A 20,543-nucleotide genomic window follows, 5' to 3' on the forward strand; every position below is an offset into this window, starting at 1 on the left:
CAAACTTTTCTTTTCAGCTAATTGATAGGATTTTTGAATGGGGTAAAGGGGTGTTATCTAGAGTGAGTATTGGGAGTGAGCCATATAGTATTCAGAATGAGTCAGCTTTCAATTACTGGGATTTGCAATGTTATCAAGTATGTACTTGTGAGTTTGTTATGCATAGTTTTCTAATTAGACTCTCACATCCCTTTGGCTTCCTCTGTCCATATTTTATGACTGAGGGTTTTTTTTAATGCAGGGAATTAAAGATTTTTTCTTTTAAACTACAACTAGTGAAGCTGTCTATCTGGATTATAGTATCTGCATTATACCTGGTTAAAATTAGTGGAATTTTCTTTGGAAATCCTGTGATTCTTCATGCTGATAATGAGATTGAGCTTTTAAAAATATATATATGTCATTTAAAATGAATGACATGCCAGTGCAAGTAGATAAATAAGTACCGCTGCGGCGGGAAGGTAAACGGTGTTTCCATGTGCTCTGGTTTCCGTCACGGTGTCCCGTTGCTCCAGAAGCACTTCATGGGCTTCCATGAAGAAAAAAGGTGTTATGGCAGACAAGCATGCACAACATGTGATTACGACTGAGCTGCAATAATGGGGATTAAGTTCACTATTCAAGCAATTGTCCTGGAAATCCCTTCTCCTTCTTTACTTCCTTGCTTACCTGGCTTTGCAATGGTGCAAGTTACTGCCAGTTACCAAGAGGAGCAAAGCTGTGGGAAGCTGGATGTGGGCTCAGCATCAGAGCCAATCTTCTGGCTCGCCCTCTCCCTCTCAGGAACTAGCAGTGACTTGCTGCAGGTAAATATTGCCGCCCTGCATGTGCCACTACTGGGTTAAATGTGTTGTTCAAACATATGTCAGGGGAATTCCACATCCCCCTCTTAGCACCTTTCATTGGGCTGGTGGCAATGGGTAAATATACTGCTCATTTAACACTGCCTGAGAGATAAGAACTCTCTCTGATAAGAGCTATAGCGTTAAGAATGACAAACAAAATAAAGGCTTCTCCCATTAGGAGAAATCAGATCAGCAACATTTTTCAAAGTTGCTCTTTTAAAAGCTGCAGTCTGGTTGGCTTTCCCTTGCTTGCTTTCCCTTGCTTGCTTTTTAAAAGATTTTTCTGCAAGCATTCTTCAGAAGTTTTGTTTAATGTGAGGTGTTTCAATACTGCAAAAGGTTTGAGAACCACTGGTGTATACAATAACAGTGCACTTGTAAGCAATAACATAATCATTGTGATCTTCCAGATTCTACTGATAGGATTTCCGGGGAAGCAAAAGCAACATTCCCCAGTGCTAGCAAGGACAACCACCTTTGTATAAGTAGAGAAACCCATGAGTAGCTGGCTGCTCCTTTGTGGCAATTTGCATGTATACACACTAAGAGATTCCATGCACTACTTGCAAGTAGTAGTGTTTGGACAGCTGCTAGAGGCTGGCTTAGAGACACTGGCCTCCTTTCCTGACAGACAACTGGACAGAGAAGAAAAGAACAGCTCTTGTCCAAGTCTAACAAGCACCATAGAGCTCCCTTGTTCCCAATAATAGCACCCCCTTTGAGAATTGATTTACCAGTGAAAGGAGAACTTGTGCCTCTACTTTAGTGTAATGTAGGAAGCAGAGCACACTGCTCTTTAAAATCTTTAGCACAGCAATGTGGAGGCTACCTTTTGGCAGTGTTCTTAGAAATGCTGGGAAGCTAAGTCAAGGCACAAGTTAAAGTAGCTCAAACCTCAGCCCTAAGCTGTTACAAAATGTAAGAAAATGAATGAGTCAAAACAAAATAGAAAACATGATGCACACAAGTTACCAGGTTAGACACTCATTGGCTGTTTTCAGATGTTAAGACCAATGAACTATATGAACAAGTTTTCGGGACATTTCGAGAAATGTCTGCTGCATCTATCCTTTGCCAAAGTTTCCCACAAGTCAGAAGAGGACAGAAACAGCAGTTTTTTTCTACTGTTTCTGTCCTCCAAAGCTTCTCGCAAGACCTCACCTCACCTTCCAGGCTTCTGTATTTGCTATAGGTTTCAAGAAAGAGGCAACGCTGTTCCTGACTTTTATTTAATAGCAACTTTCCTTCTCCAAAGTTCTCTATTTGCTTCAGCATTCTAGCAAATCCTGAATGATGAAGTGAGAGCTGCGGTCTTGGAAGAAGTTTTGGAGAAGGACAGAAACAGCTGGCCATTTCTCCAAGGGTCCTCTTCCAAAACTTTCTGCAAGTGAGAGAAGGCCCCACCTCTCCCTCACAACCTCTAGTAAACACAGAGGGCTGGAGGGAGAGGCAGGGTTCTGCCTCACTTCAGCTGAAGCTTGAATAAGAAACAGTGAGAAATGCTACCTGTCTTTTTTCTTATCTGCTGTGTTGGAGAAAGGCTGTTACAGTGAGGCAGTGAGGTTTCTTGCCAGTAGATAAGGGACACTCATTCCTGGTAAGCGGGTGAGTGACAAATAATGTTGATGCCTGCCAATGGCTGTATCTAGTCCACCAAGGCTCTTTTGTGGCCTCTCTATCTCTTCTTATCTGCTGTGTGGCAAATTCAAGATACTCAAACAGGTTAATAACATTTATATATCTTTGAGGTCAAATAGGATCATGCTGGAGTTTCACTGCCTATCAGTGATTTACATGGTCCGAATAGTCTAAAGGAAAATATGAAAGCTATTAGTTACTAATAATTAAATAAAAAAGTAATAATAATAATAATAATAATAATAGTAATAGTAATAATAAAAATTTATTTATATCCCGCCCTCCCCAGCCAAAGCCGGGCTCAGAGCGGCTAACAACAGTAAAAATAGCACAGTTTACATAAAATCACAGTCAGTTAATTAAATACATTCTAAAATCAATTCAGTCTAAAATCAGAATCAAAATAATGGCAACCATTGGCTAGAGTTCTGTGAGGATTACAGAAGGAGGGGGTCAGACTGTGCCTTGGCCAAAGGCCTGGTGGAGCAGCTCTGTCTTGCAGGCCCTGTGGAAAGATGTCAAGTCCCGCAGGGCCCTAGTCTCTTGTGACGGAGAGTTACACCAGATCAGGGCCACGGCCGAAAAAGCCCTGGCTCTGGTTGAGGCTAGCCTAACCTCCCTGTGGCCCAGGATCTCCAAGATGTTTTTATTTGAAGACCGTAAGTCCTCTGTGGGACGTACCAGGCATGGCTAGGTCAGGGTGAGAGAGGTAAGGAGCCAACTGCTTAGCTTGGCAGAAATGAAAAAATGCTGCCTTTGTTATAGCTGCAATCTGCACCTCCATAGAAGGTGTCGAAGATTACACCCAAACTCTTAACGGACGGTGCTGGCACTAATTGCGGCCCCGCAAGAGATGGGAGTTGCCCCCCCCAATCCCATATGAAAAGCCATAAACCAACCACATTTATTTCTGTGTCACTTGCATGCTTTGTTATCATAGTTTAAGGTACTGATTCAAATGCCAATAGGGAATTAAAACAAAGATGGGGTGGGGAAGCCTTGATACAAATTTTGCAAGAAACAGAGATTATCAAGTTAGTAGGGTAGCAACATTTAAAGGAAAGCTGCTTGCTGCTGCTGAAGACTCAGCTAAAAAGAGAGGAGAAATACAGGCTAATGTTCAGAAATTGCTTATGGAGGCATACAAGCTATTCTGTCAGCCATAAGCCTTTCATTTCCATTGATAACTGAACCCCATTCATGCATGCAAACAAATACAAATGTTAATTGGGTGCCCCCTCCCTCCCAAACCTGGGCACGAAAGAGGTCTGTCTGTACATCTGAGAGTGCACAAACCTCTGGATTGGGCACAAATCTTACTAAATTTAAGACTGATACTTGATATTCAAAAAGACTTGCTGAATAATTGTTCCAAATTTGGTTAAACATTTCATGGTTGTACAAGAATTTTAATCAGTTTGCCAGAGTATGAAGATAATTGGTGAGAGAAAAAGAAAAAGTGCTGAATCATTCAGACTAAAGTGCAATATTTCCATCCTAGCTAAGCATATTGGCCATGATACAGTTACTCACTAGAGGTATGCAGAACAATTTGTACACAAGACTCAATGAAGCTTTCATCATTTTTTCGCTAATTGGAATCTCTCTCTTTCCCTCCCTCTCAACTGGCATTGCACTGCCACTTCTACTATACAAAATTAAATAACCATGCTGAATTTGCAAAACTAACCATGCACTTTTAAAGATCCATTGCATAGAAATGAGTTCCACTGAAATGAATGGGTTCCATGTATATATATAGGACTGGGATCTAAAGTATGTGGGATCTAAAATATGGCATGATGGGAGAGCTGTTTACAACACACCAGAGAAGGCACAAGGAGAAATATTTTCTTATTCACACATGAAGAAGAGCCATTACTGAGTGACTGTTAAAGGACTAGAATGCCTCTCTAACAATCAAAAGTTCATCTCAATCATAAAGCAAGTATTAAACAGTAGTTATTGAGATTTTATTAATTACCAAATTCATTATGAAAAATATTTTTTGTACTTAAGGCAATTTAGTTTAAGGATAACAAACAGCACAATCCTATACTTGTCTACTCAAAAGGCACATTGAGATCTGTGGGGCTTACTATCAGGTAAGTGGGTATAGGGATTGGGCAGAGGAGGAATGGTGGAGACCACCTCCCTATCCTGACCCTCCCAGGAAGCAGGAAGAGGAAGACACTATAGATTTACAACAGTGGTTTGCGGGAGATCACAGCTCAGAGGCAGATGAAGGGAAAGGGGGAAATAATGGGAGAGGAGGAGCAGGCAGAACCGGAGCAGCTGGCTGCCATGGTGCCATTAGAAAGCATTCCAGACCCTTAATCTCTCAGAACCCAGTTTGCCTTAAATTAGGAGAGCAAAGTGCTCAAAGACAGAGGGCACTTAGCAGCACTGGTAGAAGTGACGAATAAGGAAGTGGGAGAGACCGGGTGGGGGTAGAGATTCACTTTGGACAACACCATTATCCAAGAGGCTGGGTTCTATAGTAAGGTTACCAAAAAATTTACAATGAATCCGGGGACGCTTTTCAACTTCCTACTAAATAGATGGATTTTGACAGGGGACTGATTTGTAAATCCGGGAACTGTCCCCGGGAAACGGGGATCTCTGATAACCTTATTCTATAGCCTCTCTCTGTAAAGATAGAAATAAAAAGGACAGTAAGAAACTTTTCCTTGTCTTTATACTTTCCTGGGCAGCCAGCTGGGAGCTGACAACAGCATCCTGACAGTAGGATTGCAAGCAAAGTTTCCATAGAGAGAAATAAAATGTGATAAAATGCATGCAAAATATTTCAGTAGAAAATTTAATTTTGTGCTCACAATATACAGTAGTTCAAAGAGAAGAAACACCCCCGAGCAAATCTTTTCTTTGCCAAGGGACTGGAACGGTCACCATCCTCTCTCATGGCATCAATACAGAGCATGACGACTATGATTTATCAATGACTCTTGACATTCCATGTATTGCAGGGATTTTTTTTCTGCGCTACATGCATTACAATAATTTTAAAACCATATGTATTGAAAACATGCTTTGGCATGAACTTGTGCATGGAAAAACCATTATGATATTTGAACCAGGTAGCAATTATTTCTTAGAGTAATTCAGAGCTATGTATTATATTGCAAGTGCCCATACAGCACGGTTGAAATCCCTGAACACTTTTTGTTTGGCTACCAGCTTGCATCTAAATAGATATGAAATACTTATTTTCACAGATGGCTTAAGATGGGATATATATTAAAACTTAGCTTGATATTAATTAAGTCAATGGCATGTGCATTATGCAGCTTCACATTCTGTTAAAAGAATTAACCTATTGCTTTGGCATTGATCAAGCTTTGTTCATTGCCTTGTCATTCTTTTCTGTAAGAGCGGATCAACCAAATCAATGTCTCCTGACTGTGATGTCATATGAGTCAAATGAAATATTGTGTGTCATTTTTGTGGTGCTATAGACATTTTGAAGTGATTGTGAGAGTGCACTTACTCACATTGAAAGTGGCTATCCATGTGACTTCCCTGGGACCTGATACCCCAAAAAGCCCCTACCAGCCAAGAGTAGAAAATAGTAGACTTGATGGACCAATAATCTGACTTCCTAAAAAGCAGTTTCCCATATTTCTTTGGGTACATCTCCACATAAATGTGCTTACTGTTCTGTTCAAAACAGTTTTGGTATAAGCACCAAATGCTACATCAGGTGGGGTCCTAAACCTTACCTGCAACATTTCTGTTTAGTCTGTAATACTCATCTGCACCAGACTAGATGTTATGAAAGAAACATACGCATTTCTTCATCATAATGCTAATATAGGGCGCTTGGAGGGGGAAATCATTTTTCCTACTGATTCTCCTTTGCAAATGTTTCTCATCCGAGCAGATTTGAATGTTTTTCCCTAGCCAGTTTCCAAAACCAGAAGTGAGTCCACATGAAGCAGGTTGGGTTTGCCTGGGGTAGACCCGCCTTCCCATACTCCTTCCTGATGACCAATCCTCCTCTACATGTGGCCGTGTTCCTACCCACAAATATCGGGTTGCAACAACATGTTTTCCAAGGTAACATCTAGCTTGACCCTTAAAAGGGCATTAGAAATTTCTGGTGCCAACATCTGTCTATCTCAGTGAAAACAGCTGTTGTGAGTGGGGATAGCAGACTAAGTTAATGTTGACAATTCTGATTGGACATAAATGTGGCAGAAAGTTACTCTGACCAATATCTGACCATTAGCACCTGTGTATTAAAATGGCATCCGCATAGTAATACCAAAAAACCATCAGAATTTTTCAGGCATATATTGTTCTCTCTAAAAAATAGCTTTTGAGGGAAGAGACTGCACTTTACCCTGCAGCCAGTTGTTGTCTCTTTTAAGTAACAGTCTTCACTGAAACACACATGCAGTTTCATACTGCTAATGTACTCTTCATCCAAGAAGCTGTTCTAATGCTATTGTACTCCTATGGAGATAAATTTTGGCCTTATTTCTGCATCTCCACGTGAGATTTCTTTATTCCATTTATCTGCTAAGATTGTGTATCTCACGGTAATCAGATAGAAGCTCAGTTCTCAGAAGCAGCGTATTGTCAGTCCCGGGGTTTGCGACCATTTAAATCTGTTTCATAGGAACAAAAAGCGTGTTGAGGTCTCCACCCTCCTTTGTTCTCAGGGTGAACTCCTTTTTTTTTTTTTTTTACAGCCAGGAAATTATGTTTGCTTCCTTTTTGTCTGTTCCTTAAGAATAACAGGGAAAGAAATGTGTCTTTAAGGTTTGCAGTTAACAGCTGGCAAATGTGTTTGGGGTAAGATATTTTTCTTTATATGGTTGGACAAGTCTTGCTGTGTCTCAGAAAGAAATGGGTCATTCCACTTCCGTGACCTCACAATACCTATCAGAAAGAGCAGGAGCAATACGTGGACACATTCTGTGCTCCCAGACAAAAAAACAAAACAAAACTGTGAGCAAATTCAGTTACTTACACTGCATACAGCTACACAGCTGACAGTGTGGTGATTATGGAGGTGGAGAGTGAGCTGTCTTGGGCTCTCGATGGGTAATGAATGAAATATTGTGCCACTGTGAGATAAACCAGAGTTTTGTTGTATAACTAACTAGGAGTGTACATTTGTGGAATTTCCCCACCTCTTTAAGCCAGGCCAGTATTAGGAATCAAACCTCAACAATTACATAAAAAGCAGCAATGCAGGATAAAACAGCAGTAGCAGCAAAATGGATCTAATAAACATGATAAAAAGCACAGCTAAGTGAAAAAGTATTCACCCGGGACTAGAAAGTCTTGGGATTTGACACAAGGAAAAACTGGAGGGAAAGCATTCCATATGGAGATTGCTAGAACTGGGTATGCCTTTTCTCAAGAAAGCGGCCTTATAATTTAGGCAGATTCATGTAGTGCGAGGTGGCAGGTGAGAGAGCTTTTTCAACCTAAGGTCCACATTTCCTTGCAAACAGTCTTCTGGGGCCTGCATGCCAGTGGTGGGTGAGGGCAGAGGAAAAAGTGGGCAGATAAATGAATATGGCTGTTACCTTTGTACATTGGGCTGCATTCCAGCCATGCAAAAGTCACATTTTTCTATGTCTCCCCTCCATCACTCCATCCTTCACCCAGGCAAACAAGCACACTTATGAAAAGGTTTTAACTGAGAAGCTGGCAGCATTCCCACCTCTTATCCTAGATTATTTACCATACATCTGGAAAAGCCAAAGCATCTCAGTAACATATATTTCCCTGTGGAAGCTGCTCTCTGAAAAGGCACAGCATGGAATCACCTTTTCATTTTGAGCTGTTCGCGAGGAATTAGTTGAAAATAAAATGTGGATTATCTAAGGTTGTTGCTTTTCATAAATCACTATAAATATAGGGATATTTTAAAAATAAACTGTTTTTAAAATTCATCCAGGTGTGCAGAATACAGGATTTATTTTTCTTACCGGCAGATGCAAAACACAGGCAGGATGTCTTTAATTGTAAACTGTTTAGAAATAAAATAAAATGGATATTGTGTCCCAGAAGGAATTACATTGCACAAGAAAATGAGGATTATCCAAGGCTGTAATTTTGAGCAAGCCAACAGAGAGAGAGTTAAAAAAGTAGTTCTAGCATTCATCCAGGTGGTTTAAGCAAAACGCAGGATTTTAATAAACAACAACAATTTTATTATTTATACCCCACCCATCTGGCTGGGTTTCCCCAGCTACTCTGGGTAGCTTACAACATATCAAAACATAATAAAAACATCAACCCTTAAAAATTTCCGTAAAACAATATTTAACCAGTTTTGCCTGTTACTTCTTTCCTCCCTTCCTCCCCTTCTCTCTGTTCTGCTGATATCTTGGATTTCCATGAAAACTTATAAAATCCTGGATGAAAAATGGATCTTGATCTCTCTTGGTTCATGGAATCTTGATTCTTTATTTCTTTTTATAAATATATTCTGAAAAAATCTGAATAGTATAAGAAAGTTGTAATGATAAGGTTTACAATTATTTCAATAGGATGAAAGTACAGAGGTACTGAAGTGGTGGTTGGCATCTGCCTGTCTCAGGAGACAATGGAAGAGTACTTAATTAGTATTTTTGGAAGCACCATATGAAATTACAGCTATATCACAATTTGAATAGCCCCCTTCTCAAAATCTTTCCTGAAGCATTTTAGAACAGGCGTCTACTTTATAGACACAACCATCAACATAAGCTGATATCAGACTGCAGAAAATGTACAAACTATCACACTGGAATTATCAAATTTGGCAGGCAATCAAAATACATTAAAATTCTGTTAGCTATAGCCAGGCTCTTAAATGTCATAAAACGTGCTTCAATGGGAGTTTGTGTGTGTTGCCATGTTAAGAGTTATACAGTATTTGCAATGATAATTTGCAAAGGAAACTCTGGAGAGGAGTTGTTTTAGAACTTTCTCTGACCAGTTAATCAGAAGCAAATCAGGATAAAATATGACTGAGTAGCAGGAAACAACCCCAGGGGCAGTTCAACCCCAGGAACAGTTGGTTCAAATGTGTTAGACACAACTGTAATCAACATGCCCCACAACAATCTGGATTATAGCATGATGTATGTGTTATATTGTTGTTTAGTCATTTAGTCGTGTCCGACTCTTCATGACCCCATGGACCAGAGCATGCCAGGCACTTCTGTCTTCCACTGCCTCCCGCAGTTTAGTCAAACTCATGCTGGTAGCTTCGAGAACACTGTCCAACCACCTCGTCCTCTGTCGTCCCCTTCTCCTTGTGCCCTCCATCTTTCCCAACATCAGGGTCTTTTCCAGGGAGTCTTCTCTTCTCATGAGGTGGCCAAAGTATTGGAGTCTCAGCTTCAGGATCTGTCCTTCCAGTGAGCACTCAGGGCTGATTTCCTTCAGAATGGATAGGTTTGATCTTCTTGCAGTCCATGGGGCTCTCAAGAGTCTCCTCCAGCACCATAATTCAAAAGCATCAATTCTTCAGCAATCAGCCTTCTTTATGTGTTTTATTAGAAAAGGACTTTTCTCTCCTATGGAATTGAAATAGCTTGCTGTTTGGGGGTGCAATGGGAAGGATGCTTGAAGAGGAACAAGAGTGGGGAATCTTTTTTCTGTTTGGGGCCACATTCTATTGAGGGCAATCTGTTGGGGGAGGGTTATGTCAGCAATGGACAGAGTATGGACCAAAAGTGGGTGAGCACTCAATTTCTCTCTCTCTTTACCACCCTCTCTGCTTTCCCCCTCCTTCCTTGACAATACAGTGGTACACTGGGTTACATACACTTCAGGTTACAGACTCCGCTAACCCAGAAATAGTACCTTGGGTTAAGAACTTTGCTTTGGGATGAGAACAGAAATCGTGCTCTGGCGGCGTGGTGGCAGCAGGAGGCCCCATTAGCTAAAGTGGTGCTTCAGGTTAAGAACAGTTTCAGGTTAAGAACGGATCTCCGGAACGAATTAAGTTCTTAACCTGAGGTACCATTGTAGTATGAAATTACTAGGGTTGCCATATTTCAAGGAATAGCACATAATGTTGTTGAGCTTTTTTTGGGGGGGGGGCATTTAAAAATCTGGATATTTGAATAATTTCCCAAAATTCCCCCCAGAATCCACCATTGGAATCCCGGACATGTCCAGGAAAATCCAGATGTATGATAACCCTAAATGAGACCAAGGGATGGGTGTGGTCCTTGAGGAGCAGGTTCACAGTCTGCACTTTAGAACTTGAAGTTTTCTTTAAAAATAGAAGCAGACTGTAGTTCTGTTCTGGGATGGTGGGTTGTTTATTTCTTTTAGTGCCATCAGCACTCCAGCCAAGTAGCGGAAACAGGTGTTCATCCAGCTGGTGACTTACTGAGAAAAGAGTCTTTTTGTTCAGTATCAAATAGCAGCATGATTGGCTTCTGTCTCTGTTGCTGGCACAGGTTAATTGACATAGGAAGAAGAACTAGAGGAGGAGTCATTTTCCAGTTCTTCTGTAAGAACTGTCTGAAAAAGTATGTATTATATGCAGAAACAGAGGGAAGTGCATCAATTCTCTCAATAGTATTTTGTATGTATATTCTTTGCATCTAACATGCATCAAAGCTATTAAACACAAATTAAGATTCTGTACAAATATTTATACTGCCTGATGGGTTAGTAACACAACTGACATCCAAATGATTCAAGGAACACAAATAGGGTTTTGAATATAATATGAATATATGCCTATTTATCTAAATTTAGTCTTTAACTTTTCATTAAAAGCATTACGAGAATAAAGAAAGTAACTACATTTCCAAAGCTTTGTTGAAATAAGAGAGAGAGAAAATGTGAAAGTCAAAAATATGTACTTGGTCACAGGGGCGTAGGAAAGGGGGGCGGGCCATCCCAGGTGCCATCATGGAGGGGGGTGACAAATTATCAAGGAACAATTACTGCTCTACTAGGGCGGTTCATTGGGACGTGGGTGGCGCTGTGGGTTAAACTACAGAGCCTAGGACTTGCCAATCAGAAGGTCGGCAGTTCGAATCCCCGCAACGGGGTGAGCCCCCGTTGCTAGGTCCCTGCTCCTGCCAACCTAGCAGTTCAAAAGCACATCAAAGTTCAAGTAGATAAGTAGGTATCACTCTGGTGGGAAGGTAAATGGCGTTTCCGTGCGCTGCTCTGGTTCACCAGAAGCGGCTTAGTCATGCTGGCCACATGACCCAGAAGCTGTACGCTGGCTCCCTCGGCCAATAAAGTGAGATGAGTGTCGCAACCCCAGAGTCGTCCATGACTGGACCTAATGGTCAGGGGTCCCTTTACCTTTACCTAGGGCAGATTTTTGAAAATGCCTGCTCCAAAGGTCTTATCTTACTACACTAGGGATTATATAGCTATATATGTAATTTCATGCATATCATTTAATATCTTGACCCTCCTCCATGAAAATAGCTGTTTACTTGGCCGTTTTCCTATGTCATGAAGGCTGAAATTTCAATTCAGTGGAGCAGGGTCAATGTTTCTATTGTCTGGGGTTGATGAACATATTTGTTAGCAACATGGGGATGTAATTTGCTTCATCTGACTTTAGTTTCAGGAAAAGTTAATTTTTTTGAATGATCCATAATACCAGTAATAACCCTTTAATCAGGGGGCAGGGCATAAAAATAAGCTTCTTTATTTTTGAAGGATGCAAATAGCATTACAATTGGGTTGTTTGTGCTCTCAGTACAATCATTTATAGTGCTATCTTTAATTGTCTTCCAAAACTGAAATTAGCTGGAAGCAGGCAGAAGAGATTAGAATAATGTGAATACTGTATCCTATAGCACAAGCTTCAGTGACTTAAAGGTAGGCTGCCACAATTTAAGGTGGGGCTTCAAAGTAATGAATATGGCACTGGTAATTTATGTAAATCTGTTGCTAAGCCCAAATGTTTATGTATTTCGGCATCTATAAATCAGTGTCAGAAATGTAGGTTAAATAAAGCAGTTGATTCTAAAAGTAAAGCTTGTTTACTTACAAACTTTTATTTAAATTAGCCCTCTAATCCTATGGTCTTTGAGAGGGCTTTCCCCCAAGGACCTCCCTCCCATTGAATCCTTCTCTGACAGCAAAAACACCAGCCTTGAACAGGGAGTTCTGATGTCAGATGCCCCTCTCTGCCAGTGTCAAAACTTCCATGATCCTTGCCTTGATCCTTGAAAAGTGGGATTTGTTAGGGTAAATCAGAGGGTATGTCTTTCTAGCCCCCCAGAGCTGGTGTAGTTTTAATGGAAGAGAAATTTGTAATTTTTAAAACAATGGAGGGAGAAAGAAGAGCACAAGAGTGTTGTTCCATCTTCACTGTCCTGCTGGAGAGAACCGGGCAGGTCACTAAATGAGGCAGATCAACCACAGTCAGCCCCCAGCCCCATTTTATTATTTGCTTGCTTGTTTATATGATTTGTCACCCACCTTCACTATGAGGTCCCAGGGTGGGTTACAACAAATAGAAAATATAATTTAGGACTGCACCCCAACACATTTGGAAAAATAAACATTGAGCATCTACACAGGCAGATGTTTTGTAAACATGTTGAACTAATAGAGCAATAATATTTTATGTTTTCATAAAAATTAATAATAGCGTGAAATGAATAAGGGTTATGCATTCCACCCCCTCTCAGGAACCACCATGTCCTGTTCCCCATGCCCTGACCCCCTGAAGTGGATTTTGGGAGAGGGCACTGGTGACTGCAAGGGGTTGGGGAGGAAAGGCCCTTCCATGATTTCCCTTCTTGTGTTTCTCAGAATACAAGCCAATAATATTATTATGTTGTAGGAGAAGGAAGCAGTCACCTACCACACTTCCACTGTATGAAAACCTCTGTTGTAGAATAAGATGGTCTCTTATAAAAACTGTGATGAAGGACAACAGACACAAACCAGAGAGAGGGAGAGAGAAAATGTTCTGGCCACATAAGAGAAGATGATTAACAGTTAGGAAGTATGTGTCTGTATTGCACCTTTCCATCATTGATGCCCCAGGCACCTCTCATAAATTGATAGGGCTCCTGTAAGCTCTTCCACATTTGTCATGCTGCTAAAGCTATCTACTTATTCTGTCTTGTTCCTAATTTATGATATAGTATACATCTTAACTGTCTTAGAAGATAAGTACGGTATATATCATAAAAGGCATACAGAGATATGAAAAATATGCGACATTGCTGGTTTAAAGATCAACTGTGTCCCTAGTACGGTTATCTAGACCATCAATTTCAGATATTGGTTGATTTCAATATTCAGCATCTGGCTGTCAGTGTTCCTACCTGATGTTGTAAAGTCATGCAAACAGAGGCCATGTTTGTACTGCACAAATGCATATCTTCTGTTGGTGCCCCATAGCAGATGTCTGCTCTGTGTGAGCACCTGTTGTGAGCACTTTTGTGGCTGACTAGGCCAAGTGTGAGGAACCTTCTTCAGCCTAAGGGTCTCATAAGTTAAAATTCTACCTTTGTTAAGTAGCTTACTTTCTATACTCTGTTCAACAAGCAAGAGTCAGAGATCAAGGGCATATTCCAGCCAAGTTAAAACACTCAAGGAGGCTGTGAAGTAAAACCACTGAGATGTGTGGCTTGGAGAGAGTCCCATGGTCTAGGGATGTGTTTGGTTTTCTGGCCTGAAGTTCCTCACCCCTGACTAGGCTGTCCCTTACAACATATATATATAGTTTGGCTTCAGTTTTCCTACTTTTTTCCACATCATGCATAAAATACTTGGAGGTGAGACTTGAACAATTGTGTGTCGTTGTCCCCCACTCAAGGGTGTGTGATTATGAAACTGTTGTCTGGAAGCCTGGGACGCCAGGGTAACAAAAGAGTAATGAGATTGTGGAAGCTACCGCAACCATTGCTGCCTAGCCACAACTGGATAAGAAAATGGTCTGTATGCTTAACGTTCTAATACAAGTCATGTTTATTTGGGAGAAAATCTCACTTGGTGCTTATGCTATGGAAAAAGTGTCTGTACGTGACTGAGGGTAGCTTCAGCCTTCCATTTATCACATTACAGTTCATTACCCCCCCTTTTAATACATGGTTTCCCCCTATTACCATGTTTTGCCAATAAATTATTATATTCGTGTTTGAAACTCTTTTGAGACATGCATTTGTATTCTTCAGCTCTCATCTTGTTAACTTTACTGTAATCAGTGGCGTAGTGTGCCACCTTCTCAGTTCACTTTGTACTACTGACAGCAATAATATAATTTGATATTGCTGTCAGTAGTACAAAGTGAATTATAATAATATGTTTTATTTATTTTCAAAACATATTTTTGCTGCTATAGACTAACATGGTTATTTACTTATTTACTTACAGTGGTACCTCGGGTTACATACGCTTCAGGTTACATATGCTTCCAGTTACAGACTCCGCTAACCCAGAAATAGTGCTTCAGGTTAAGAACTTTGCTTCAGGATGAGAACAGAAATCGTGCTCTGGTGGCGCAGCAGCAGCAGCAGGAGGCCCCATTAGCTAAAGTGGTGCTTCGGGTTAAGAACAGTTTCAGGTTAAGTACAGTGGTGCCTCGCAAGATGAAAAGAATCCATTCTGTGATTCTCTTCGTCTAGCGGTTTTTTCGTCTTGCGAAGCAAGCCCATTGACGAATTAGCGGATTAGCGTTATTAGCGGCTTTTAGCGGCTTATCTGCTGATCGGATCAGCTGATAAGCGACTTAGCGGCTTAGAAAGGGGGGGAGGGGAAAAAACCAGAGGAACTCGCAAGACATTGTCGTCTTGCGAAGCAAGCCCATAGGAAATTCGTTTTGCGAAGCACCTCCAAAACGGAAAACTCTTTCGTCTAGCGAGTTTTCCGTCTTGCGAGGCATTCGTCTTGCGGGGCACTACTGTACGGACCTCTGGAATGAATTAAGTACTTAACCCGAGGTACCACTGTACTGTATTTTTACCCCATGTTTTTATCCAAGCAGCTCAAGGTAGTATACATGGCTCCCTCCCTTTTCATTTAATCCCCAGAACAACCCTGTGAGGTAGGTTAGGCTGAGAGGCAGTGATTAACCCAAGGCCACCCAGTGAACCTCATGGCCAAGTGGGGATTTGAACCCTGGTCTCCCAGGCCCTAGTCTGACACTCTAGCCACTAAACCACACTGGATCTCAAAACAATACTTTTTTGCCTTAAAGCTTTTCAGTGCCTGGGCAGTTTCTTTATCTTTATTTTTCTCCCTCTCTCTCAAGGCATTCCTTCACAGAATAATGCAATGGGCTTTTTCCAAGATTGATAAAAATGTTACGGAAGAAACAGTTAAGGTTAGTTGTTATTTACTCTCATTTTATGTATTGTACTTTATTTCTATTCGCTCATTCATTCATTCTCTGGGCTTCTTGTTTACAGACATTGTTCTCAAACATTGAAGATATTCTTGAAGCTCACAAGGACTTCCTGTCTAGTATTGAAGAATGTCTAAATCCTGAACCCAATGCCCAACAAGAAGTGGGAGCCTGCTTTCTTCACTTTGTATGTCAACTTTAATAATATAAGCTTCATATTTAATTGATTTTCTCTTCCTCAGCTCAGCTTAAAAAAAGAATTCTGGCATGGTAGCTCATGTACACTTCACACTGAGGACAAAAACAGACTTGATTGCATAATTAAAGGTCTTTTCAGGACACTTGGAAGCCAGAGTCACAGCGAAAAAGGAAAGCCTTACAGTTTCAGTGTTCATTTTGTAGATAGCACGATGCACTGCGTTTCCCCCCTATCAAGGTACCCTTTAGCATACACTGCTGGAGTCAGTTATAATGATTTACCACATAAAAAAATAGATTAAATTTTTTTCAGTCAGGTGCAAAAAGCATTTTACATGTGCTTACATGTGCAAAAAGCACATTTACTGTGGAAATGAGTGGCAGTCTGTGCGATGCATTCTTTGGCATGAAGTGTTACCTTGTAATTCTGCCAAAAATGCAGTTTTGCAGTTACATCTAGTATTCACGGTGCACTGGGTTTAGAATCAGTGAGAGAGCACAAAAACTACTTGAACTGAACTATGAAGCTGACACTTAAATGGAAATGAGTACTAGTTCTTCCTCTCTGGTTTTGTCTGTGGTTAGTTTTCCAGTATTGGGTGTAATGTGTTTGTATTTTATAGTTTTATTTACTTACTTATCTAATTGAGTTCAGTTATCTGTTTTATATATGTTACTTAAGCCTTTTAAAAAATGTTTAATCAAAAAGTTAAAAAGCAAACCTGGGGACGAAATGACTAATATAAAATTGCCCCCCACAGAAAGACAAATTTCGGATCTATGATGAATACTGTAGTAACCATGAGAAGGCACAAAAGCTTCTGCTTGAGCTTAACAAAATAAGAACAGTACGGGCTTTTCTACTGGTAAGCTAATATTTATTTGTATTCTGTACCTAAGTCTTTTGTTTAAACTGATAAATTGATAAGTTATTGTCAAAAGCGAAATATTTGCCTGTTTTAAGGGCAGAAAGAATCAAAGAGCCCTGGTAGGTCAGACCAAAGGTCCATTTTGTCACCAACCAGGTGACTCCAATAAAGTTCATGGAAACAATCAACCCCTCCTGCCCTGGCATTTTTCTCCATCATCTAGTATTTGTAGACTGCCTTTGGACGTCAGCATCACCACCTTAGTATTAATAACATATCTACACTTTAACTCAAAGATTCTGAGGGTGATATACAACATTTCATAAAATCCAGGAGCATAATATTGACAATGGAGAAGTTAATTCCAAAAGAATTAAGTGTTTCAATTCCTTTCTAGAACTGCATGTTGTTAGGAGGACGGAAGAATACTGATGTACCATTGGAAGGTTATTTAGTAACACCAATCCAGAGAATATGCAAGTATCCACTTCTTCTGAAGGTATGCCTTTTTGTTGCTTAGTGAAACTGAAAAAATATTCTTTGTTAAATTCTGTTTGATGTTCAGTAATGACAATCCCTTTCCTGAAGCAATTGAGACTTATCATTTCACATTTCCCCCTCTTCTGCTTGATAGAAGTTTACTTCTGGATCTGATCAATTTTTCCATGCTATGCCTGCAGAATCCTTTAGGTGAAGGGATATAAAGAACAAGTGTGAAACTCTAGCAGGCAAGCAACATTGGGATCATTCTAGCAGTTCTCATCTTTGTCCCTAACTGGGGGAATGTTGGAGAGAGTAGTGCCGCTGCGAGGAACTGCTTTGTGACTGACAGGTTCCGTGCTTGGACTGGAGGACTTGACAACATCTGTGATAGATTGGCTGTGGCTGATGAAGGTTGAAGTCCCAAATATCTGGAGGGTACCAGATTAGAGAAGACTGCTCAGGAGAAACCCTACTTCCTTCCTCTCTCATGCATATCTACTGCTGGATGCCGTGTAGTTCCCTCTCATTGTTTGCCAGGAGCTTGTCTCCATTCCCTGCTTCTATCAGCATCTCTGAAGGATGGGGCTAGCATCTCCCTTTTTCCATGCTGCATATTTGTGGCGCCTCTGAAATCCCTATCCTGCAGTATGCTATGGACTGGTGTGTGCTACTTAGTCCAGGGAAGGAGTTGGGGAAGTCCCATGAGAGAATTGACTGGAAGAATTAAGCATAGATTTAATAAAAGAGGGTACTAATGGCTAATATTTAGTTTTAGTATCTCTATCAGTTTGATTGGTCATTCCTATGAATCTTTCTGGAGTCAGTGAGGCTTGCTCCCAAGTGTGTATGACACTACAGCTTGTCTCCTATAATAGGAACATAGGAATCTGCCTTATGGTGAGTCAGACCATTGGCCCATCTAGTCAATGATTGGCAGCAGCTCCCCAGAGTTTTATGCAGGGACCTTTCCCATCCCTGACAGGAGATGATGAGGACTAAACCTGGGATCTTCTATGTGCAAAACAGATGTTCTGCCACTGAGCTGTGGTTCTTCCCCAACAGTGAAATGATGAGCAGTGAAAGTGCGGGAATTGGTTTTCATTAGTGTGAAAGTGCAGGGATTAATTGTTTTCTTTTAATTTTTTTTTAAAAAGGAGTTGATAAAGCGCACTCCCAAAAAACACAGTGACTACGCAGCCTTAATGGAAGCTCTCCAAGCCATGAAAGCTGTCTGCTCCAACATAAACGAGGCCAAGAGACAGATGGAAAAATTAGAGGTTTTAGAAGAATGGCAGTCTCACATTGAAGGATGGGAGGTAATGTCACAATTTTTGTCATTTTATCAGATGTGGGAGGCATTTAGATGTCTGCACATGGTGCCTGATTTATATTCAGCTTGGTACATTATGTGACATATTGGGAACAGTCCATAACTCACAATTAGAATAAAATGCTTTGTCCCTTTTCTTGATAGTAGGAATAATATTATACTTGTGAACTGGGTGAGTTCTTGTCTGTAGGATTAATAACAGAAATTTGGGGATTGGGCAAGGCAGCAGGAGGGTCTCTTTTGACTGTAGCCCCAAAACCATTGCGGGAGACACCACCTATATTTCACCTATATATTTCAGGACAAATGGGGAAACGTGTGTTATGGTAGGGAAACACGTGTAAGGGAGCATCCTGATTCTGTCTCCACCCCCCTTTGCATTATGATTACTACCATGTCTCAACTTCTTTCTCTTATCTGTCAATGGAACACTCTGGGTGGATGCTTGAATTTCAGGAGAATGAGGGGGGTCCCTTACCTTTAGCCACAATAGCTATGTTCCCCCTCCATTGATGGAGGTGGTATGTCTCTGAATATGGATTACTGTGAATCATGAGTGGGGAGACTGTTTTTGTGCTCACGTCCTGCTTGTGGTCTTCTCGTAGGCACCAGGTTGGTAGGCCACTGTGAGACTATGGGCTAGGTGGGCCTTTAGCCTGATGCAGCAGGGCTTTTATTAGTATATTCTTAATGCATGGTTTAGAGGGCATGATTTAGCTGAGAGGGTTGGGATGAGGTATCAGAAGATGGGTTGTGGATTTCATTATGGATTCTCTGCCTTTTCCTTTATAGCATGAGCCCTGCTGTACAATATGGGTACTGGATGGTTGGTGACAAATGCAGTCACTCAATACTTTCTTTTTTCCGTCCCTTGATAAGGTTTAGTCACAGAAAGCATGTGATGTGATGCCAAGGCACTGAGGAAAAAGAGTGTGGTTAGGAAAACTCACATCGCCGTTGTGAACTGAGATTTACTTGATGTTACTGCTTTTGGCAGTAGCCAAATATTTCTACCTTTATTCCTGTGTTACTATGTTCAAATCAAAACACATATTAGTTATTATGGGGCAACCAGCCTCATATTACCAACATAAGTCGAATTAGTGCAAGATGGGGTAAGAGTAAGCTGTCTTGCCAGGCTTAGTGAGGTCAGTTTCCCTTACCTTGGAAGGAAAATGGGTAATCAAATCTGTTGTTCAACCTCAAGTCTACCTAAGAAGCTCAGTGTGCAAAGAGCTTTGAGCTAGTTGCTTCAGCTCAGAGTAACTTCCTATGTTTTGTACCACTAACATAATGTTGGATAATAGTTTTTCAGTAAGGTGATGTCACATCCAGCCCTATATTAGTAATCAGATTTGAAGGTATGTTTTAGTTACAAGTTAATACTCAGTAAAGGAAGACTTTTTCTTCCTATGATAGTTTCCACTTCAAACTCTCTGAATTTAAATGGTTTCTGCAAAAGCTAGCCAGTTTTCTGAGGCTTCTTTGCAATAAATTTTTCTACACTGCAAGAGCTGGTTTAATTAACTAAACATCTGGTTTGCTACAATGCTTAAGAACAGAGAAGCACACTTGTTAGAGATTTTCTGTCAGAAGAAAATGTTTAGCACATTGCTTAGCTGGGAAGAGGACTATTTTTAGCATCTGATGGAGGATCAAAGCATGACTTGCATTCCTACACAAAAGTTTCATAAGCTAATCTTGTGTTGCTGACAATTTAAAAAATTGTGGGAATACAGACTTTTTTTAAAAAAAGAATATAGTCTTTAAAACTTCAATTAATTTTATTTTAAAAATCATAAGGTAAAGGTAAAGGTACCCCTGCCCGAACGGGCCAGTCTTGACAGACTCTGGGGTTTGTGCGC

The 20,543-nt window shown here is 40.6% G+C and overlaps 1 protein-coding gene across 4 annotated transcripts in view; it reads left to right on the plus strand.

Moving 5' to 3' along the window:
- PREX2 (phosphatidylinositol-3,4,5-trisphosphate dependent Rac exchange factor 2) overlaps positions 1-20,543 on the plus strand; it is a 117,877-nt gene that overhangs the window by 24,532 nt on the left and 72,802 nt on the right. For all 4 annotated transcript variants that reach the window (XM_082233728.1, XM_082233729.1, XM_082233726.1 and 1 more), the window contains 5 exons: positions 15,706-15,777; positions 15,863-15,985; positions 16,758-16,862; positions 17,263-17,364; positions 18,503-18,664. In XM_082233728.1, the coding sequence (XP_082089854.1) occupies positions 15,706-15,777; positions 15,863-15,985; positions 16,758-16,862; positions 17,263-17,364; positions 18,503-18,664 (564 nt within the window). The remainder of the gene's footprint in view (positions 1-15,705; positions 15,778-15,862; positions 15,986-16,757; positions 16,863-17,262; positions 17,365-18,502; positions 18,665-20,543) is intronic.

This window comes from Podarcis vaucheri (assembly GCF_965113315.1).
Source record: "Podarcis vaucheri genome assembly, chromosome: 8".
NCBI classification, from domain to species: Eukaryota; Metazoa; Chordata; class Lepidosauria; order Squamata; family Lacertidae; genus Podarcis; species Podarcis vaucheri.